Below are 23,558 nucleotides of genomic sequence, written 5' to 3'. Positions count from 1 at the left end.
CATTATTTTTTCAATCAATGTAGTCAAGCTCAATCAATGTAATGCAAGAGCCAAAGTGTGCAAAGTAATCACTGTCCAACAGGACATGGGAATAAAATATAAAAGAAGAAGGAAGAAAATGTATGCTTTACCAGAGTGCACACAAGAGGTGCTTCATGGTAGTAGAACTAGTTCTATGGTTTGTTCTGGTCTCACAGATTTATGGGGCCCCTAAATGATGACGTCAGCAGACTGGGAGGTCCATACAGCTCAGTGAATTAATACAGTTTCAAAGTCATATCATCTCCAACCGGTATGATTCAAATCCAAGACTAAAATGCATGCAGTAGATAGACTGTGAACAAAATGGTTAGATACCGTTTGTATGAAGGAGAGCATATGGGGAAGAATTGGCTACTGCTACTAAATGATGTGTGTATCTGCATTGTGCTGAGTATACAGCATATCTGTGGTGTCCGAGCAAAAGTCGTTTTTGCCCTAAATGGATTTCCATTTAGGCCAACTGTATTTTTTTCAGATATCCAGACACTGTTATTTGGCATTCCAGATTGAACGGGTTCTGTGTAGTACACCGATGAGCCAGCATAAGTCGCTGTTGCAATTCACACGCCCGCTAGCTATCTCCGCAGTGGAGCCTTGTAGCTCGTTCGAGGAGGAGTGTGTTTGATTTTTGCAATTGCAAGCCTCAATGGCGGATAGAGCGGGATAGCGGTTTTGCGGACAATAACATCTCGGTACTTCTCTATTTGTGGCGTGACTTGGTCCGCCGTATTTTCCCGTGCATCCTACGGAAGAGGGGACTCCGGTGCATGCAGCAAAGTTGCGGTAGTTGAGGTTTAAATCTGTCACTTATTTTAGGCCGATTTAACCTGGCTAACTGGCTGGCTAGCTAACGTTAGCTAAGTGCATCGGAGTTCCCAACAGAAATATATGCGAAGGAAGTTGCTCCTGCAATTCACAGTGGCTAACTAAATATGGGAGACTCTCTTGAACTGATTGGGAAGCGACTTCTGCTGCTCCTCAACGATGGCAGGTCCGCAGCCGGATCCGAAGTGGAACAGGCCGCCTGGACTCGTGACTGGCTCCGGGGGACCGTCCGGGCGGTCAGCGTCATAGGGTTGGCCAGCCCAGGGGTAGAGGTGAGCGGAGGAGAGGCGACAACAACAACAGCAGCAGCTGCGGGGCTGACGGTCAGTGTTTTCATGTGAATAAAAACTACCGTTAGCTAGCTAACAAGCTAAACGCATGATTTAACTAGCTAGCTACGTATTTAACGAAACTGAAAAGAGAAAGCATACAAATAATTAATGGTCCGTTTAAGTTATGTGAGCCAACTAACACATTGTGAATAGCGAAAGCTAGCCAACCGTGCCGCTGTGTTGCGCTTGCCAGATAGCCACTATCCCCGTAATTTAGCCCGGGGATTTTGGGCCTTCGACAGATTTTTTAACTTAGTTAGCTTGCTAGCCAACTTTAGCGTAGTCTCCAGAATGAAATTCATGTGCAATAGGCATAGCCTCATTAAAATGTGAACTTCGGTGTATTAGATTTGTTAGCCTCAAATGACTGAATGTAGATATTGATGGTGATACAGCTAACGTTAGGCCTACATAGTTAGGTGTAATTTGTTGCGTGCATTATCTTCAACGTCATGATACCAAGTGCATATTTTTCACAAGGCATTTTTCGTAATTGCGTGACCCCTTATGTGTTCCTATCATTCCACTGATCAATGTGGATGATGTAGCTAGAAGATTCTGCGGTTGAGAGTATAAATACATCTGAAAAAGCTGTCTGACTTGATGATGCATCCTATGATTGATTACAAGGCATGCAATCCATAACTAGAATTACAGAGGATAAATGATGTCAGGTGTCTTTTTTGGTTGTTGTACCAAAGCAATGGTCAAATCCAGATTTTTAGAAAGGGACAGGTGTTGGTTGGAGTAGTTTATTCAGCTTTCAAAGAAGTCTCCAGGACCATTTTTGGGAAATAGGCTTTTAAACTCGTGCCAATAGTAACTACAGACACCGCTCAGTGCTCTCCACTCCTGTTCTTGTTTCTCTTGGGAGGAGATATGTTACTGTATGTAAATATGTCTGTATGATTTTGCTTTTGCATGGACTATGTGTTGATCATCATAATGTCTATATGCAATGTCTTATGTGCAGGTTATCTGGTCTTGGTAGGAGGGCATTCTTCAAATCACAGCACTTGTTTCTCCTCTCACAGAACCATACAGTTCAAATTCACAAGGCTGTCCAAGTTGGGCTTGTATGCTGAGTGAGTCAGCAAGTTTCACATTTAAAATGGACTTCTGCTGACAAATATATCTTGCCCCTGCCTTGAGACCTAGAGTAGAGCATTAGCCCATATAAATGCAATCCATTGTCACACCGAGTATGTTTACATGCACACTAATAATTTGATATTAAACTGATTATGGTTGTAGGCAGAGTATGGCATTAGTCATGTTAACACCTTACTCTGCTTATCTTAATCGGTGTACTAAGGTTATAATCGAAGTAAGCATACTCCGATTAAACCACTTGGTGTTCTGCGCAATCTTTAGAATAATAAGGGCATTTAAATGCCTTAATCCAAGTTACCATGGAGTATTTGCTCAGCACGTGCTAGCACAAGCAGCGCAGGCTTCCTGCTTTTACACGAGTGATGTGAGTTCAGATAAACTCAAAGTATTTATCTTAGAAATAGTTTTGACATCTAAACTATGTTTTTGAACTCAATCAAATAGTCTTCACAAAAATAACATGGTCTGTGGTAGAATATTTATTTGAATGGTGATTTTCTGCATTTATCAAAGTCAGATCAAGTAGCCTGATAACCTCTCCCTCAATATCAACAAAACGAAAGAGCTTATTGTGGACTACAGGAGACCGAAGAGGGAGCGTGCCCCCCATCCTCATCGACCATGGCTGCAGTAGATCAGGTCAAAAGCTTCAAGTTCCACATCCCTCAGGACCTGAAGTGGTCTTGCCACACCAACATTGTGGTGAAGAAGGTGCAACAGAGTTTCTACAACTTTAAATGGCTCAAATTCAGCATGCTTTCCATCCGGAACAGTTCATGGATATATTGTGCCAATGTTTTTGGTCTTAGGCAAGTTTTTTTGGGGGGCTGTTCTTGCGCAGCATTTTTCTCTCGAGGCAAGCAGACATCTTTTTATTTTACCTTTATTTAACCAGGTAGGCCGGCCAGTTAAGAACAAGTTCTCATTTACAACTGCGACCTGGCCAAGATAAAGCAAAGCAGTGCGACAAACAACAACACAGAGTTACACATGGAATAAACAAACGTACAGTCAATAACACAATAGAAAAATCTGTATACAGTGTGTGCAAATGAGGTAAGATTAGGGAGGTAATGCAATAAATAGCCCGTAGTGCCGAAGTAATTACAATTTAGCAATTAAACACTGGAGCGATAGATGTGCAGAAGGTGAATGTGCAAGTAGAGATACTGGGGTGCAAAGAAGTGAAAAAATATATATATATTTGCAATATGGGGATGAGGTAGTTGGCTGGGCTATTTACAGATGGGCTATGTACAGGTCCAGTGATCTGTGAGCTGCTCTGACAGCTGATACTTAAAGTTAGTGAGAGAGGTATGAGTCTCCAGCTTCAGTGATTTTTGCAATTCGTTCCAGTCATTGGCAGCAGAGAACTGGAATTAACGGCGGCCAAAGTAGGAATTGGCTTTTGGGGTGACCAGTAAAATATACCTGCTGGAGGGTGGGTGCTGCTATGGTGACCAGTGAGCTGAGATAAGGTGGAGCTTTACCTAGCAAAGACTTATAGATGACCTGGAGCCAGTGGGTTTGGCGACGAATATGAAGCGAGGGCCAACCAACGAGAGCATACAGGTCTCAGTGGTGGGTAGTATTATGGGGCTACGCTCCTTTCGTCTGGGATTGGTCGACAGAAGGGATTCTTCAATGAGGTGTTTGTTCTCATTCATTTTTTTTTTTGTTGAGAAATACTGCACCAAACATCTTAGTTAGATGTAAAATTGCGCGACTAAGGTCTCCTCTGGAAAAACATCAAAATGAATGGCAGATTTCTTGCGTTGTCTAGATTAATTATGACTTTTGAAGAAGTGTATTCTGGCTATATCGTCTCAAGTTGGACAAAGTACTATTGCTTATTTTTTCTAGTTTCTCACTTGAAGGTCTTGCGAGCACACTCGTTCGGGTTCACCTAGCCAAGTTCAGCTAGGCGCCAGCTGAACCAAAGTATGCTGACGCCTTAAAACCCTCGCAAAGTTCAACAGATGCACCATTGAGAGCATTCTTTTGGGCTGCATCAACACCAGGTACGGTAACTGCTCCGCCCTCAACCACATGGCTCTCCAGAGAGTGTTGTTGACAAAACATCACCGGGGCCACGCTGCCTGCCCTCCAGGACATTGACTACACCCAGTGTCTAAGGCAAAGAAGACTGTTCCTCGACTGTTCACTCGGCTGCCATCCAACAGACAGACAGTACGGGTGCATCAAAGCCAAGACCGAGAGACTAAACACCTTCTATTCACTAGCTGTCCACCAGGCAACGCACACTCACTCACACAACACACACCCCATGAACACACACATGCAACCAATGCTGCTGTCCCATGTTAGAGACATTGAACCACTGGTCACTTAATGTTTCACATTGTGTATTTGAATATCCCTGACAGTCTATTCTAATATTTCTGTTACGTACATTTGTATTTTAGTTTCTGTTTATACACACCGCTTATTTATTTATACTGGATTCGTGATATAGCTCACTAATATATCTACTGGTGTACATATCATTTTTTTAGTTTGTCTTGTGTAAATTTGCCTGGTGTACATACACAGTTCAGTTGGAAAGTATTCAGACCCCTTGACTTTTTTCACGACCCTAAGCACATAGCCACCCCTGCGTTGTCTTGGCTTCAGGACAAGTCTCTGAATGTCCTTGAGTGGCCCAGCCAAAGCCCGGACGGGAACCCAATCGAACATCTCTGGAGAGACCTGAAAATAGATGTGAAGCGACGCTCCACATCCAACCTGACAGGGCTTGAGAGCATCTGCAGAGATACAGTACCAGTCACAAGTTTGGACACCAACTCATTCCAGGGTTTTTATTTTGACTATTTTCTATATTTGTAGAATACTAGTGAAGACATCAACTATGAAATAACACAAATGAAATGGAATCATGTAGTAGTTTTGAGGAAACACCGTGCACCTGGCGACCTGGTTAGTGTGCACTGCGCCCGGCCCACCACAGGAGTTGCTGGTGCGCGATGAGACAAGGATATCCCTACTGGCCAAACCCTCCCTAACCCGGACGACGCTAGGCCAATTGTGCATCGCCCCATGGACCTCCCGGTCGTGGCTGGCTGTGACAGAGCCTGGGCTCAAACGCAGAGTCTCTGGTGGCACAGCTAGCACTGCGATGCAGCGCCTTAGACCACTGTGTCAACTTTAGCGCTGTGTCAACTTTTGACTGGTTCTGTATAAATTTGCAAAAATGTCTAAACCCCTGTTTTTGCTTTGTCATTATGGGGTATTGTGTGTAGACGGGGGGGGGGGGGGCACTATATATGCACTATATATAGATTGCATGTTGATACTGCTACAGTGCTATTTGGGTTGTTCATTCTTGATTACTTGCTGTTTTTGTTTTTTACAATATTTTTCTTTACATTTTCATTGTAAGCATTTCGCTGCATTTCGCTGCACTGCTATAACGCCGCAACCAATAAACTTTGATTTGATTTCAGATGTGTCCATGTAAACAGGATTATTAGAGAATTGTTCTTGCAAAGCATCGAAATGTTTAAATCAAACTATTATATTAGTCTGACTATTCACAATCGCATTGTGTGCATTTAACTATACTCACTGTAATCCTCTCATCAATAATGTCGCACTAGGCTACTTATTGACATTGAGGGGTAAATGAGAAAGTCAGACCGTTTTTGAATTGTCTTGCCTATTTCTAATAATTGACTGCTCTTCCCGAGAGAGATGGTGCCTTGCCCAGACTTTGAGGAGTAGACGTGCTGTGTTTGAGTCATTAGTGCTGCCCGGGCTCTGCTGACTGTGTATGATCCTAACAAGGCCTATCCTGCTGACTCTGTCCGTGGCTGCTTTTCTCCCATCAGTCCAATGTTGTCAGTGTTTTGTCTTACCTCTGTTCTTTTGAAAATATACTCCTAACACGACACTGAGCCTACGTTAATATAGCTAGTCTTACAGAAATGGCACCACTCCCCCCCCCCCCTGTCCTGTAGGTGTTTGTGGAGTTTGAGGACTGTGCGTGGCGCAGGCGGTCCTGGGTACAGGTGTACGGGGAGGAGGTGAGAGCTGTACTGGTCGAGTCCTCCATCGTCTGGGCTAACCGCAGCAGCGACCCCAACCAGAACCACCCTGCAGCTGGAGGAGCCCCTGGGACAGCCTGGCCTGCCCTGGTGAGTAGCCACCTCTGGCTTAGGGTTTACCAAATAATGTTTGGACTGTAACACTGAGCCACGCCAGGGGTTTTCAATCCTCTCCTCTCTGACCCTGCAGAAGTTTCACAATTTTGTTGTAGCCCTGAACTACCTCCCCTGATTCATCAATTGAAGGACTTGATGATTTGTTGACAAATGTAATCAGGTGTGCTAGCTCTGGGATCGTTAAAATACATTGAACCACAGCTGAGCAACTAATCTGAACCAGTTGCCAACAGCATACTGGGAGGTCACCTACAAACACATCTATTGGGGGAGACTATTAGGTCATGGGCTGTAAAATAGGGTTAAAGTCCTGGTAGCAAATAATGGACCATAACAGATATTTATGTAGTTGGTGCTGTATATTAACTAATATACATTGGTTCCGAAGTGGCATTGTTTCCCGAAGTAAGAGCTGATTTGGAGAACCTCAAACCTAACTTTTAGAACAACATAATATTATAACGATTGATTTTAGTAGTTGTAATTTGGGAATGTTTTCTTGGGGTGCTCTTAGCTACTATTGTATGCGTGTCTGGCATGGAGAAATAGGTACTACACTCTCCTTTTAAGGTTAGTTCAGAGGGTGCATGTATGATGTATGTGACTCTCCTCTCACACTCCCTGAGGCACACCTGCATCTTGAAGTGAGGCCAGGCCAGCTTGTGGAAATGCAATTGTCCCAGCAAGGGATGTCTGGAGGACCTGTTACCGTTACATAAGAAGAACACACGCAGCAACCTGCTGCTCCTCTCAGTAGAAAAACAGCTCAACGGGCTCCCTCATGCTTTGCCAGAGGATAAGATTAGAGATCATTCTCCGGCCACTCCACCAATTAACAGAGGCGGCAGAGTAGCCTAGTGGTTAGAGCGTTGGACTAGTAAACGAAAGGTTGCACGATCGAATCCCTGAGCCGACAAGGCAACAATCTGTTGTTCTGCCCCTGAACAGTTAACCCGCTGTTCCTAGGGCCGTCACTGAAAATAAGAATTTGTTCTTAACTGACTTGCCTAGTTAACTAAAGGTGGGGGGGAAAATAATAAAAAAGATAGGAATGCTCGCCTACGTAATATCGCTCAGTTAGTGGTTCTTTACCTAACGATGTTCCTCTTCGCCCGCTAGGCGTTCCGGTCTCTAGTGGACCGTGTGGGTTTGGGTTCCCTGGTCCCTGTGGAATTCTTTGGGAACCGAACCCTCGACTTCCTCCCTGACGGGAATTCACTCCAGAGATTTGAGGTGGGTTTACTCAAGGTTGTGTGTGTGTGTCAACTTTCATTTGAAGTGTGTGTGTGGTATCACTCTGTGAATTTTGTCTTGCTCTGTAGGTAGAGAAAGACGTGGGACACTCTCTCCTGCTGGAGCAGCCATCTCTGCAGGCTGCGGTGTCCAGCTGGCACAGTGACTTTGAGCTGCAGGAGATCCTCAGGAAGGGTGAGTCTTTGTTAGACTTATCTCTGGAATGAATGGAAACCTATTGTGCTGTGTACTTTGACTTTCCTCCTGCCTTTTCATTGCTCACCCATGTTTTCCTACACTGCAGTTCTCAATACTGGCCTTCTCAAACCTCTTCTCTTACCGTCTTCTCACTTTTCACTCCTTCCATAATATCCTTCTGGTGCGCTACTCCACGGGTCTTTGAGCCTTGTCCTGTTGGTTGTGTTGTCTCTCCAGGCTCCTACACAATCCAGGGCAGGAGGGTTCAGGTTTACCAGTGTGAGTTTGACGAGCACTGGGCCCTGGGCCTGGTCTCTCGGCACGACCCCAACTCGCACATCATGGAGATCACCATGGACCAGGTACACACACACACACACACACACTGCCTGGATGTGCCTTTCGTAGTACCTTTTTAGATGTTAGGTAATATGGCGGAGGTGTTGACAGCTGTTAGCTAAGTGTTATTATTGTGTTCTAGGGAGAGGAAACCCAGGTGGTGGATCCTCGGGTAATGCACGTAATACTAGCTGAAGATCACTTTGATGAGGTAAGTTGGATAAAGTATGCACTCCTATTCCTCCCTCCCTTGCTTTTTTTCCCAAAATACTTGTGCTTTTGTTGGTCGACTTGTTTGAGTGTGCATTTTCCTCATCCTTTTTACATGGCTCCTTCCTCTCCGTGGTCAGAACGGGAGGAATGCTCGGCGGAGGAAGGAGAGCGATGGCGTGAAGGGCGAGAGCGGCCGTAGACGGAGGACATCGTCGGAAGGCGAGGAGGACGTGACTCTGAAGCGTTTTAAGGGGGCGGGAGAGGGAGCAGCGGAGGGACAGAACGGGAGCAGCTCCACCAAGGGGATGGTGACGTGGGGTGAGGAGGTAGCAACCGGAGGAGAAGACGGAGTGGGTGGAGGAGGCAGAGTGAACAGCACTATCAACAATAACAGCAGTTCCTCTGAAGTCACACAAGGTCACGCCACCCCGAACAGCATTTCCTCCCACATGGACCAATCAAAAGCTCCGCCGCGGTACCCCAAGGAAAACGGACGCTCCCTCTCCACACAGGACAGACAGGGGTCTGCTGACTCGACCACTACAGTCACCCCCACCCCACCCCCCCTCAAACCAGCCCCCTCCCCATTCTCCAACACTTCCTTCCCCTCTCTGGGCCAGATGCCCAGCCTGGTCCCTGGAGCTCCGGCCTCCAAGCCTTCCCCAGTAGCCCTGACCACAGAGAGCGAGGAGCCATCCCAGTCTACCTACCCCAAGACGGCTGCCCTGGTGTCCCCCGGCCCGGTGACCATCTCGTCCCCATCGCAGGGCAGTGCCCCCAGCGTGGCCCTCGCTGCCCCCCTGTGCTTCAGCCCCAAACTAACCGCCTGGACAGGACCACCCAACCAGACGGAGGTGAATTAGTAACACTTAACGTGACTTTACTCTTAACCTGTGTAGTAACACTGTAATTACAAACTATAATTGTTTTCACTAATATGCTATTTCCTTATCCTGCTTCTTTAGGGCTCTAAGCCCATCCTGGCTGCGGCTGGGTTCCGGCTGCCTCAGTCCAAGCCTGCTGGTGCTTCTGTGTTCGGAGAGGTAAGCTCCCAGACCAACGGTTCCTCCAACACAGCGTCAGTCTCCCAGGACACCCCTGGACCCTTCGGCTTTTCCTTCAGAGGCGCCAAGAACAACGAAGCCCAACCGCAGCAGCAAGACCAGAACTTATTCTTCCAGTGTATGAGTCAGAAGACTGGCCAGAACCCTGGTGGTTCTAATCAGAACCAGACTTCAGGCCTGGGTCAGAGCCAGGCTAAAGACACCAACTACTTCACAGCAGTGTCAGAGAGCTTGAGTATGGAGCCTCCTAGCCTGTTCAAGCCCTCCGCCTCCACAGAGGGACTCAAAAAGACTGTTCTAACCCCCGCTTCAACTGGCCTGTTTGGCTCAGCTACAGCTCATCTCAAAGAGCAGTCCAAAGTGCCTGAGACCCAGCCGGCAGGCAACGGAGTGCTCAACAAGCCTTTCGGAGCGGACAAGCTCTCGTCTTCTTTCAGCGGCGGCTCTGGGGGGATGAGGAGCTCTGTTCTGGGAATGGCTGCGATCGGCACCCCCCTGGCTCCGGCTTCTGGATCTCTGGGTGGTGCTAACAGGAGTGGCACTAACGGTGGCGCGGTGGGTGGCTTCAGCACCAAGACAGAAAGCCACCAGAACCTGTTCCTCCAGGGCTCCAAGGAGCCTTCCAACCCCTTCCTGGCCTATGGAGAGAAGCTCTCCCACAGTCCCTTCAGTGGCAAACCATCCCCTCTGGAGCCTGAGACCCTGGGCCCTGCCACTGCCTCGGAGAGCAAACCCAACCTATTTACAATGTCCGAGCCGCCCAAGGGCATCCTGTCTTCCCCCTTTGCCTCCCTCTCAGGCGCTGCTGCCTCCAGTTCTTCCTCCCCAGCCCCAGGACCTGCCTTCATACAGAGGCCCCAGTCTGATGCCCCCTCCAAGCCCAGGGAGGGCGCCTCCACAGGGGAACAGGGCTCCTCAGCTGAGGGTGGGTCTCTGGATGACCGGCCTAGCTCCACCTCGGGCTACCCCATGTTTGGGAGCGCTGTCCCTGGGGGGAGTGGTGAGGATGCGCCCATGCCATTTGACCAGGTCCAGGCCCAGAAGTTTGCCCTGGAGGAGCGAGGCCAGATATCTAAACGTGACTCTGACTCCAGCGATAACAGCGACCTGTCAGACCTGAGTGAGACTGAGGAGGGGCTGGAGAGAGGGCAGGTCCCTGGGGGCCTCCCGGGGCCTGTCAAGGAGGGAGCCATGCTACTGCAGAAGGGTAAAGGCCCCGGGGTAGCCAAGAGCCGGCCACGCAACAAGCCCTTCAAAGGTAAGACCTGGAGCCTCGGGATAGGGCTCTGATAATAAAGTATTCCTACAGTACGTCAATGCGTTTCCCAATCATTCACAACATTTTATTCGTCAATGTTGAGGCAAGTTAGATTGTGGTCAGGGTCATGAAACATTAGCAAGATTGATGGTAAAGAAAAGTTGCTGACCAACTCTTCCCTAATGATTCCATTATCCTTTCCTACACTCTTTGATGAATAGGTTGTCATTGCATTGTTTTGTAATCGCTTCATATCCTAATTATAACTCTTCGGTCTTTTTTCCAGTGGGCCAGTCAGTGCTGAAGGACGTGACCAAGGTGCGTCGTCTGAAGCAATCAGGAGAGTCGTTCCTGCAGGACGGCTCCTGTATCAACGTGGCGCCCCACCTCCACAAGTGTCGCGAGTGTCGCATGGAGCGCTACAGGAAGTACCGGGAGCAGGAGCCTGACGACGACGACCCCAACGTGGCCTGCCGCTTCTTCCACTTTCGCAGGTACCGTCTGTGTGCTTGTCTGTGTACCAAAGACTGTGTTTTCTCACGTGTGTGCTTGTCCAAGCACTGTGTGTGTGTGAGTGAGAAATGGCGATGGTGTGTATCCTCTTACAAGGAATGCGAAGGCGAATATTGGTCATTTCATCAACCTCAATTAGAATCCAACATGTTCTACTCTTCCACGCGTCCTCCACTACTCTGTCCTCCAACCTCTGACCTTTGCCTCCTAACCAGGCTGGCGTTCACGCGTAAGGGCATCCTGCGTGTGGAGGGCTTCCTGAGCCCCCAGCAGAGCGACGCCATGGCCATGGGGCTGTGGCTTCCCTCGCCGTCCGTACAGGAGGGCTTGGACCTGGACACCTCAAAGTACATCCTGGCCAACGTGGGAGACCAGTTCTGTCAGCTCGTCATGTCTGAGAAGGAGGCCATGATGATGGTCGAGCCTCACCGTGAGTGCTCTTAGTCTGCGTCCAAAATGGCACCCTGTTCCCTTAATAGTGCAATACTTTTGACCCGGGCCTAATCTGTCTGTGTCCTACAGAGAAAGTGGCGTGGAAGCGGGCGGTGCGCGGCGTCAGGGAGATGTGTGATGTGTGTGAGACCACTCTCTTCAACATCCACTGGGTCTGCAGGAAGTGTGGCTTCGGAGTGTGTCTGGACTGCTACCGGCAACGGAGGAACCGCCCTCTGGAGGGTGAGAGTCATAGAATTCCATATAGAATCCAGAGAACATACAGAATGTGTGAGATTCAACTAGGGTGGCAAAATTCCGGTCACTTTCCCGAAATTCTCTGGTTTTCCACATATCCTGGATGGAAGATTCCTGGAATTCCAAGGGAATAAGCAGCAAATCTGAGAATATTCCAACTAGGATTTCTGAAATGCTGGGGAACGTTGGGGGAAGTTACCGGAATTTTGCCACCATAGACTCAACACACAGGGACGGGCTGGGGTAACATTGAGTGGTCTTTCAGTGATGTTTGTTTTGAAGTAGTAAAGATATAGCTGCTGCTAAATTGTTAAAGAATCGGTATAAAATGTACTTTATTGTCCATTAACTTACAGGGAATGGACATTTTTGTATTTATGAACAACCCAACCCCCACTGTATACCCAGAGTGGCTGGAAGCAATGGGTCTGCTGCAGTGCAGAGCCCCTTATAAATGACCCTTCCTGTTTTTGTCTCTCAGAGGTGGACGAGGGGCCTGATGACGAGGTGTTCTCCTGGTTGAAGTGTGTCAAAGGCCAGAGACACGAGCCCCAGAGCCTCATGCCCACACAGATCATACCTGGAACAGGTAACATGGAGCAGGATACCTGTAGAAGCCTAGGGGCCAAATGGACCCTTAAGCACTTGTGGATGTCAGAGAGGATTTGACAGTTGTAAGCAATATGGTAACAGCTCCACCTTGCCCTCTGATAGGCTAAGTAGAACTTTCACCACATTCCTTATACCAATCAAATCCTCATAGGATTGGGCCTAGAACTGGGGCCTGGAGTCTTTCCTGCTCATGTCACATGGTCTGGACAAACTCCCAGCCCTAACTACACCATCCAATTATTATGTTGTGTATTTCCATAAGAGTGTCCCATATTGACATTTCAGTCCCTCTCCCTCAGCTCTCTATAACATAGGGGATATGGTGCACTCAGCCCGGGGCAAATGGGGCATCAAGGCAAACTGCCCCTGCACCAGCCGGCACCACAGGCCCCTAGTGCGCCATAGTGCCCCCAACGGCATCTCACAGGTACTGCACCACCACTTTTTTGTGACCAAGATCAATATTTTACATTTCTACCATCCACATATGGTTTTCACTTGTTTTACATATTGCTTGTCAAGGGCTTCATTAGAATGCAGTAAAATGTTCCTTATTGTTGTCCCAGCAGTCTGCAGTGTCCTCCAGCATAGGGAGCAGTGGTAGTGGACCAATCACAGGTGGTGGGGGGCCAGCGGGTTCAACCACTCCTAAACCCGAAGGGGGGGAGACAACAGTGGTCAAAACACAGCCTACATCCAGCACAATGTCATCCGAGGCGGCAGGAGGAGGGGTTGATACTAACTCCACCAACAGTACCAGTGCCCCCCCTAACTCTGCCCAGACCACCACCCCCAAGGACCCCCGCCCTTCCACAGTTGAGGGCAACTCCACCGCCCTGCACTGGCTGGCAGACCTGGCCACTCAGAAAGCCAAGGTGGAGGACACTAAAGGTGAGGACTAAAGGTCTCTTTCACTTCATCTTCTTGTCTCAATCCTAACTTATATTCTCAATGATACTCTCTAAATGTATCGTACATGTGTTTAGATTTGACCATCTCTAACCATCGTCTCCTCTCCACACCTCTAGACTCTGGGTTGCTGCGCTCGGCGATGGGCCGGGACACGCGTTCTCCCTTCGGCCTTGACTCGTTCAGCGCCCTGTCCAAGCCTTCGTCCTCCTCCTCTTCCTCCTCCAGTCCTAAACTGTTCAACAGCCTGCTGCTGGGCTCCAGCAACACCCAGCCCAAACCAGAGGGCTCCAGCCTCCGAGACCTGCTCAACTCTGGCCCCGGGAGGCTCCCCCAGGCCCCCGGAGACACTGGAATACCCTTCCCCTCAGTCTTCTCCACCTCAGCCGCTGTGAGTGTCTCTCAGCTTTCCTCAGTTAGCTAGGAGAATTTAGATACTTTCAGAATGCTCAAATGTAGAATGTCAGAGTGCCCAGATATGGATCCTGCCATAATGCTTACATATGTCATTATGTCGTTACATTACAGGGGACCATTCCAGAATTCTTAGATTCCACACAGTTCTAGTATGTGTCCCAAATGACACCCTGTTCCCTACATAGTGCACTGCTTTTGACCAGAGCCCTATGGGAGCCCTAGACTGCAGGAATAACCCCTCCTCCCTCTCTCAGGGGGACAAGATGAAGGGCAGCCTGCCTAACTTCCTGGACCATATCATCGCCTCGGTGGTGGAGACCAAGAAGGCGGAGGGCCGTCGTACGGGCGAGGGGGGCAGCGAGCTGGGCGGGGTGGGCCGCAGGGACGGGGTGATGGGCCTCAGCGTGCTGGACCCCCACACCTCCCACTCCTGGCTCTGTGACGGACGCCTGCTCTGCCTGCAGGATCCCTCCAACACCAACAACTGGAAGATCTTCAGAGAGTGCTGGAAACAGGGCCAGGTGAGAGAGACCTCTCTGTGGGGTAGAAAGGCGATAAATACTTTTTTTAAATACAGATTTTTAATAAAAAAATATGTGCTCACCAAGAGTAGTTCAAAGGCGGTGTGAGTAAATTGGTGGTGTGGAAGATGGAAATGGACTGTGAGAGTATTTGGGGATGAAGTTTGGAAGAGGGAGATGTGTAATGTGAGAGATGAGGTGATGATGATTCTGTTTGAACTCTTTCCCTCCTCTCTCCAGCCGGTGCTGGTGTCTGGTATCCATAAGCGTCTGAAGGGGGGTCTGTGGCGACCTGAGGCCTTCAGTGAGGAGTTTGGGGACCAGGATGTTGACCTGGTCAACTGTCGGAACTGTGCCATCATTTCTGACGTCAAGGTCCGTGACTTCTGGGACGGCTTCCAGGTCATCTCCAGTAAGTAACGGGATCGTTCATTCAGCCGTTCGTTCATTCAACCATTTATTTGTTCTTTCATTCGTTCATCTTGCCTTATCTCTCTCTCTCTCCCCAGAGCGTCTGAAGGGTAGTGATGGTCAGCCCATGGTTCTGAAGCTGAAGGACTGGCCTCCCGGAGAAGACTTCAGAGACATGATGCCTACACGCTTTGATGATCTGATGGAGAACCTGCCCCTCCCAGAGTACACGAAGCGAGACGGCCGTCTGAACCTGGCCTCCCGCCTGCCCAACTTCTTTGTCAGGCCAGACCTGGGGCCTAAGATGTACAATGCCTACGGTGAGAGAGACGGCAGAGATGGAGAATATGCAAGATTAGGAATGAGCCCATTTACTCTTTTAAAGGGATGTCAGTCTCTGATCTCTGTTTCTATTTCCTCCTTTTATATTCTCTTTTTCACCTCTTCCCTCTTGATACTTTCCATGCTTCCTTCTATTACACCTTTTTCACCCCCCCCCCCTTTCTCTCACACCTTCCATCTCTCTCTCCGTCCCTCCCACTCTCAGGTCTGATCGAGACCGAAGACCGGAGTGTTGGCACTACCAACCTGCATCTGGACGTGTCTGATGCCGTCAACGTCATGGTGTACGTGGGCATTCCCGAGGGAGAGGGGGAACACGTCAAGGGTGAGTAGGACCGACACACACACTCGCACAGTGAAGCAGAACTTAATACACACACACTCACAGCAACACTGACTCGCACAGCTGACTCATTCCAGCGTTGACGTACATCCCACTCAACCACGTGTCAAACACAAGGCCCGTGACACATTTCAATCCGGCACGCACAATGATTTGGGTTTTTAATTCATTTTGGCCCATTTCCATTCCGTCCGCGCTGCACTACAAGTCCCAGCAAGCACGGCCCAAAAAAAAATTTGCAAAATCTTTCAAAAAATATGTTAACTGTTAAAACCACATGGGCTCCGAAATGACCCACTCATGTACAATTGGAATTGAAAGGCGCTCCAAAGTATTGTATAGGAAAGTGGATAGGTTCACACAAAGATCAAACGCCCTCTACTGTCCCATTCAGCATTTCCAGTTTCTGGAAACTAAGGACAGGAAGCCATTCATCAGCATTGAGACAAAATAATGGTGTAAATGTTAAATTTAAGCCTGTCTTCAGTCACTCCTATAGACTTTCCTAGGATTCCCACCTTGCTGTATATTACTAGAGGCCTCTGACTAGAGTATAACTTTATTCATCCCAACTTGGGACATTATATCAACACTAGCATCATTAATGATTAGAAGGACTAGACGAGGAACAACGACATACACATTATAAATGCATATTAAGGCACCTGCACCTTAGTAGAGACCTATTAATAAAATTAAAAAAAAGGTAAATGCTGTTTTCTGTCCTACTCTGGTGAAACAAGCCCAACGAGGCTAACCCAGCCCCCCTCCCCATGCATCAATGGACAGGACCCTGGAAAGGCTCTTTAATGGGTCTCACGTGTTGATTGTGGTCAAATTTCTCATTCACAGAGACGGATATCGCTGGATGTAAAGGTCTGTGCATTTTTATGACATCACCTCCTTAGCATGCCTTTTTTTCTTGACTAACTTCTCCCTTCTCTCTTTCTCCCACTCCCCCATCCTCATGTCCTCTCCCTGTGCGGTTGGGGCCAGAACACTACTGTGGCTCATCTGTCTGTTTGTGGTTTATTTGTGGTCTGAGTGGAGTCTGCCTGCGTTCTTCCCTCCAGTGTAGAGCTGACCTTCAGTAATGCTCTGATAGTCAGTCAGCCAAACTCTGTTTTTTAAAACCTTTTAACACAACAACTTTTATGCTGTTTTTTATTTTCATGCTGTTAGATGTTAGTAAGTCTTTCCTTGCATTACATCTTCTGTTTATCTGGGACAACTGGTGTTCTGGCCTTGACTGTTGGGAAGGCCAGATGTATGAAGGTGTAGGTACTGTCTGTATCCTTGCACAGGTTCACTGACTCTCAAGGAGAGAAAAGAGCAGCAACTTGCTAGCTACCCATCTTTTGGAGTCACATTCCCCCCTGACTGATCTCTTCCTAGAGGAGAGATGCGGGGGGAGAGATTATAAAGTAAACACACATCACCTTGACAAGCATATGTAGCTGTACCGGACTCTATGCCTAACCGAGATCAAAGTCAGAGCAATTGAACACACACATACACACACTCACACACTCTCTCTTCCACGCAGGCAACTTGATCTATGGCAATCTCTGGATAATTTGTCCAATTGACCGGAATTTGAATAAAACATGTAGCTCCGTTAGTGTTGTTTAGTCCTGTTCATCACTAGCCACCTAAATGTTTGCTTGATTAGTAAATGATGAGCAACTCTGATTGCATCCCAAATGGTACCCATTTTGACAAAAGTAGTGTATTGCAGAAGGAATAGGGTGCCATTTGGAACCTCTGTGGTTGAACCCAGAGCTGCCACTGGCCAACAATGATGTCATAACAGGGAGATTCAATTTGCCCCTGCCAGCCGAGCGCCCCTCTGATTGTGGAGGACTGATGATGAATCAGCACTTCACCTAGGCTTGTGTCTCAAATTACACCCTATCCCTCCTGTTCCTCCTGTAGTGTGCTACTTTTGACTAGGGGCCACAAGGTTATGGTCAGAAGATGGTGTACTGCATAGGGGAATAGGTAACGGGTGTCGTTTGAGATGGCGCCTCGTGATTCCGACGTAGTGAATGAGCACTTGTATAGATTAGAAGGATTGTAGTGTTTTCCCTCCTGTGTCTACAACTGTAGGATGTGAAGGTGTGCGGTACTTATGTGCTTTGTTGATGTTTAGTGTTGCACTTCTTCTTTCCTACATCATTCCCTTTGAACATGGACTCTGTCAGTGACTGACCGGTGCTGGAGTTTGCTCATCCCTGTCTCTCTCTGTGTGTGGTCCCGCAGAGGTGATGAGCACCATCGAGGAGGGTGACGTAGACGAGATGACCAAGAGGAGGGTGTACGAGGCCAAGGAGAAGCCCGGGGCACTGTGGCACATCTACGCCGCCAAGGACGCTGAGAAGATCCGGGAGCTGCTCCGCAAGGTCAGGGTTCACCATCACCACATTCCTTGAAATGTCAATATGCACATTCATTTTCTTTCAATGCATTATTTCAGGAAAGAATTGAAAATGGTGGCTGGACTTCTTTAGTTCTACTGTTCCCACGATAAAATCAGTCTCAAATGGCACCCTATTACCTATTACAGGTGTGCTACGTTTGGGCCAATAGGGCTCTGATGAAAAGTAGTGCACTATATAGGTATTAGGGTGCCATTTTGGATGTAGACATTGTCTCTCTGATATACCATACCATGTTACTATGATTTACCATATCTTCTTATCCTTTGACTGTGGTAGGTGGGTGAGGAGCAGGGCCAGGAGAACCCTCCGGACCACGACCCTATCCATGACCAGAGCTGGTACCTGGACGGGGTGCTGCGCAGGAGGCTGTACGAGGAGTACGGCGTGCAGGGCTGGGCCATCGTACAGTTCCTGGGAGATGCTGTCTTCATCCCCGCCGGGGCTCCCCACCAGGTACTAGGGGAAACACTGGACGTACCAGTCGAGATTGAGAATGAGACTTTTTGTGTTGTTTAATGGTTACATAGGGGCATAGCGTACCCTTATGTTATCCCTTTTTAGCTATATGATGTCTATACTCTTGCTTTTCTTTTCATTCACACATTCTCTCTCTCGCCAACTCGCACTCTCAAACAGACAAATCACACACTCGCCTCTTTCTCCTCTCTCATGTGCCCCCAAGGTGCATAACCTGTACAGCTGTATCAAGGTGGCAGAGGACTTTGTGTCCCCTGAGCATGTGAAGCACTGTTTCAGACTGACCCAGGAGTTCAGACACCTATCCACCACACACTCCAACCACGAGGACAAGCTGCAGGTACACTTCGGCCGCCTCCCAAATGGCACCCTATTCACTATGTAGTGCACTAGTTTTGACTCTGGTCAAAAGTAGAGCACTTATAACTGACTCCACTATAGTATAGGCCAATTATTTGAGAGAAGGGTGGAATCGGTTGATCAATCAGCTAAAACAATCAGTAACATATATTGTGGTACAATTGCAATTCTGACGGGAATTTTGATCTCTGTTCTCTAGGTGAAGAACATCATCTACCATGCCGTAAAGGACGCTGTGGGAACACTGAGGGCCCACGAACCCAAGCTAGCACGCTCTTAGTGCCCGCTAAACACACACACACACAAGCTGCAGTTATAGAGTAGAGGTCTGTGTGCAGAGAGGCACGGTGATGTGCTCACAACTCTCTTATTTTGTGTGTGGGGGAGGGGGGGTCTATAGTCAGCGCTTGGATAAAGGCAGTACTACATCATCGCTGTTACACGACATGCTCTACACGTCTTAGTTGTTTTCCAATTCACTTCTGATTAACTCTGTATTTAAGGTCAGTGTGTCCTGTTTGTGTGTGTGGAAGAGGAGAGCATGTGACGTGAGGCGGTTCAGCATCTGTGTAGCGTCTGACTAGATGTGAGCACTGGGCTATGTTTCCTTTTGCGACAACCATTGATATTATTATTCTTCCTTAGAAGAGAGGGTTCACTTGTTTTTAGATATTTTTTTGTTGAAGTTTTAATCTTTAGTGGTGGAATTGAGACTTGTGCAAGTAACAAGCATCGAAGTGAACTAGACCAAAGTTTTTTTTATTTTTAGTTGTCTTATTTTTAATTAAAAGCAAGGACTTCTTAAACATGTTTTCTTTTATACACCGGAGGATAATTCAGAGTATTGGCTTTTTGAATGCTTGACAGAGAGTGGCTTAGAGAAATGTCTCCATTTATTTGGTCATCTTTGTTGTCCCAAGGTTTGCATGGATGAACTGCAGACTTCAAAACGTTGTAAAAGAATCACGATTCCAACTGAACAGAAACTACTGGCCGTTAACAGTGTATCAATATATATGTTGATGATCGTAGCAGTCTGTTTGATTTTTCAAAATAAAGTTCACAACAAATAAAATCTACTGGTCATTTCAGGTGATTTATACAACTTTGTGTGTCATTGAACTCAATTGTTGAACAACTGTTACATGTCTTCACATTGTAACTTGTATGTATCAGGTGCTAAAGATTATGTAAACAATATGTCCATATAACGCATCAGCATGATTTAGCTCATTAAAAAAAAAACAATTTTGCAGTTCCACTCCACATGTTTTGGATGGATTTTTACGCATGCTGCAGCAGTATATGTTATCGGAGGCAGCGGCTTAGATCGCTAGACCACCCTAGGCCACTACCCAGTGTTCTTATGCCTCCTGCCTCACCTGCATGAGTCTAAATTTGAAAGTGATAACAGCAATAAGGCAGTCAGTCTCTTATATCCTTCCACTGAAGTCTAGAGAACCAGCCACTACTTAATGGCAAATCTTGTGTATTCACATGCTAGTTATAGGTTGTGGTCCTAATTCAATTACCAAACCCCAAACGGCTGTTGTATTACATAATGCCATAGAACTATCTCGTGCAAAGATTATTGCACACAATACCCTGCCATTTTTTTAGGAGGGAATGAATGAAGATAGACTTGTGGCAGTTGCCTCGTGCCTACAGCAGGCCAACCCTGTTCCTGGAGAGCTACCCACCCCTGTAGGTTTTTGCTCCAACCCCAGTCATAACTAATCTAAATCAGTTTATCAACCAGCTAATTATTAGAATCAGATGTGCTAGATTAGGATGGAGTGAAAACATACAGGACCATAGCTCTCCAGGAACAGGGTTTGAGAGCCCTGGCCTAGACATGGTCTGGGACATCAGTGCATCTGACGTTTCACTGTAGAGCTTTTTGGTATTGTCTATCTAGCTAGGCCTACATAATTCAGCTAATTGGGTCAGTGGCAGCCTTCATAGGACCTATTTCATTGTGGCAGTAACCAGTTGTTTTTGCCTTCTCTACGGACAAGACAAAGCAGTGTGGACCTGCCCCTTTAAGAGAAGAGGAGTTCCAGCGATTTGAATGCTGCAGATTCAGAATCCACAGTAGCCTACCTGCCAGTAAAATAGAGCATTCAAGAGCAGGAGCAGCAGGCAACTAACTGCACTTGCATCACAACACAACCACACGGTCGTGGACGGAGGAATGGGGGGGGGTGTACAGCTAGTTAGATTTCCCGATAAGGAAAAGCTCACTACACTCAATTAAGATGGTGTCGTGGATTATCTCCAGGATGGTAGTGTGAGTATGCATTCTGCAGCGTCTGTTTGTTATCGCGTTCTATAGCTACATACGCTAGTTCGCGCTGTCATCTGTTCGCTGCCATGGCTTGTGCCCAGAGCACACGCGAACAGTTATCTTGATAGCCAGATTGCTAGCGAGCGAGCAAATTTCTAGCAATTAAATTGTCGTTGGTTTATATGTAGCCCATGGTGTCTAAATGTACATTTTGACCACTGGTGTTTCATAAAGCCAGGATGGTAGGCAAATTTCAACACCGTTACAGCAACTCCGTTAGCCAGTGCAAAATTGGCAAGGTAACGTTAGCTAGCTAATGTGGTTAGTTGAAATGACAACGCTGCTAGCCAACTGAAGTGAAGGTGGAATACATTAAATGGCTAACAAGCTTGCTAATGCCACCTACTGAAGCTAATTTACGAATTCATATATTGGTTGTGTAACTAAATTAGTAATGCAAAAATGCTTTAGTCTTGGCTATCGCTAATCGTGCACAATCTTGAATAATGCAGGCCCGGCTGCTATGATCAACAAAACATGGCAGCAACTGTACTGCTAGCATGACGCTGACAGCCAAATAATTTAGCATCATTAATGAATTGTCTGGCTGTCGTGTGTCATGCTAGCAGTGCAGTTGCGGTCATATGTTTTGATGATTTATAGAAGCCAGGCCTGCACTATTCAGGATTATGCACTATTCCAATGTTACCTCAACCAAGATCAAGTCAATATTTTACATGATCGAGCTTTGTCATTCATGATTTGTCTTAAATGTGCAAAATGCAGAAATAGCTCATAATTTCCTGGTTGCTAAAATTCGAATAGTTCGCCTAATTTCAGTTTTTGACAAAACAAGCATTGTGTAGCGAATCCATGTATCATGTAAACCGCTGTTAAATATCTTTTCAATAGCCATAAATATTGTATTTTCAGCTTTTTGAAGCTGGTATACAAAACCGAAACTTAACAGGAAGCATTGTACATTATTTCTTAGTTTAAATCTACCGCTTCTTAGACTTGCTTTCGATGAGAACGACAGATCTAGAATTTATTTCTGTGATTTTGTTCCGTCGCTCAAAGAAGTCACACATTGAAGCTTTAACGCCTCATGTCCACCAGATGCTTCACTCTTTGCATTCCGGCGGAAGTCATTCATTGTCAATGGAGCAGTCCACAACACAAGGCTGTGGTGCGTTGTGTGCTGCATGCGTACAATGTTTTCAATGTTACAAACCGAAGTACACAGACTCCAACCAGCTCGCTTTTAGGTAGTTGAAAAGCGAAGCATATGCGTCAAGTGCCGAAGAATGTCGGCTACACATCAGTAGGCTGGACACATGATATTTTTAACAATGCTTTATTTCTAATAAAATGTAGCTCTTTGCATCCGCGGTGGAGCCCAGTTTCATAATATTACCATATACCCAGCTTGCTGCCGTAGTTTAAGTAATCACGAAAACAAACAGGCCTTATTTTAAGGGAATGTTTCACCCTGCCAGCTCCTATTAGTTATATTGAGCACTGTGGCACCAACTCGCCGTCCGAACTTTCTAATCCCATTTTGTTGTATAGTCACGATGGTAGTTTCGCCAAATATCTCGCAATGTGTATATTTAGATTTTTTTTTTTTTAAATGGGCCCCATTTTAATCATGAGAATCGCCTCTTTCTAATTGTGTAAGGCTGGGTAGTGTATCTCGTCATCAAACGCTAACCCCGAAATACCTTTTGCCCTTGGAACGCTGAGCTCCCCCCATTGTTTTCCGCTGGAGAAGCATGCTGGTATATTTCGCCAAATATCTCGCAATGTGTATCTCGTTGTCGTCAAACGCGAGACCAGAAATAGTCAGAAGTTGCCATTTCCCCCCTACTTCCTCGTTATGCAGACATAGGCACACTTGGCACCATTGAGGTGCGGATGTTTACTTTCTACACGAGTTGTTTTTCAGTTTCGTCCTAAGAACAGATTGTAGTGGTAAAATTAAAAGGGATACATTATTAAGCTTCACTCCAGTCAAAACTGTCTCTGCGAACGTTCGATTCCATTCATTTGCTATTGGCTCGCGCTAGTGTTCCAGTTTAGCCAACGTTCTAAAGCCGTTTTTCAGCCTTGGGTTAATTTTAACTCGTTCTATTGTCCAGCCTAACATCAGCCAAAACAAAAAGCACTCTTTAATCGTGTGTAATGTGTTATCATGGAGCTGTCACTGTGACAGTGGTGCTGTTTCATAAGGGGTGAGACCAATTATGTTTTGGTGAGATGAAGAGGGAGGCGAACCATGGAAAAACAGCCCCAGACCGTTATTCCTCCTCCAACCAACTTTACAGTTGGCATTATACATTGGGGCCGGTAGCATTCTCTTGGCATCCGCCAAACCTAGTCATACTGCCAGATGGTGAAGGATGATTTGTCAATTCAGCTTTACGCCACTCCAGCC

At 46.9% G+C, this 23,558-nt stretch overlaps 2 protein-coding genes across 4 annotated transcripts in view; both read left to right on the top strand.

Annotated features, from left to right (window-relative positions):
• Nucleotides 1-574: 574 nt before the first annotated feature.
• On the top strand, nt 575-19,936 carry LOC110488590 (lysine-specific demethylase 3B). Of its 3 annotated transcripts, none has more exons than XM_021560855.2 (24): nt 576-1,190; nt 6,290-6,466; nt 7,613-7,726; nt 7,816-7,921; nt 8,162-8,286; nt 8,406-8,474; nt 8,614-9,330; nt 9,442-10,798; nt 11,085-11,292; nt 11,527-11,741; nt 11,834-11,986; nt 12,483-12,590; nt 12,913-13,040; nt 13,180-13,504; nt 13,642-13,913; nt 14,194-14,460; nt 14,701-14,872; nt 14,970-15,191; nt 15,419-15,538; nt 16,409-16,432; nt 17,819-17,958; nt 18,274-18,450; nt 18,680-18,814; nt 19,034-19,936. In XM_021560855.2, the coding sequence occupies exons 1-24, from the start codon at nt 975-977 to the stop codon at nt 19,112-19,114; spliced, it is 5,628 nt and encodes a 1,875-aa protein (XP_021416530.2). In that variant the 5' UTR covers nt 576-974; the 3' UTR covers nt 19,115-19,936. The 3 variants fall into 3 exon arrangements, with proteins under 3 accessions (XP_021416532.2, XP_021416530.2, XP_021416531.2); XM_021560856.2 differs by having other exon boundaries at nt 577-1,190; nt 13,183-13,504; XM_021560857.2 differs by lacking the exon at nt 16,409-16,432 and having other exon boundaries at nt 575-1,190.
• Nucleotides 19,937-20,655: 719 nt separating this feature from the next.
• reep2 (receptor accessory protein 2) overlaps nt 20,656-23,558 on the top strand; it is a 32,894-nt gene continuing 29,991 nt past the window's right edge. Inside the window, exon 1 of the mRNA XM_036942716.1 lies at nt 20,656-21,124. Coding sequence (XP_036798611.1) covers nt 21,093-21,124 — 32 coding nt within the window. The 5' untranslated portion in view covers nt 20,656-21,092. The remainder of the gene's footprint in view (nt 21,125-23,558) is intronic.

The sequence above is a fragment of the Oncorhynchus mykiss genome, chromosome 14, assembly GCF_013265735.2.
Source record: "Oncorhynchus mykiss isolate Arlee chromosome 14, USDA_OmykA_1.1, whole genome shotgun sequence".
Lineage (NCBI taxonomy): Eukaryota > Metazoa > Chordata > Actinopteri > Salmoniformes > Salmonidae > Oncorhynchus > Oncorhynchus mykiss.
Note: the sequence above shows the minus strand (reverse complement) of the source record. Positions and strands in the feature narration are given on the sequence as shown.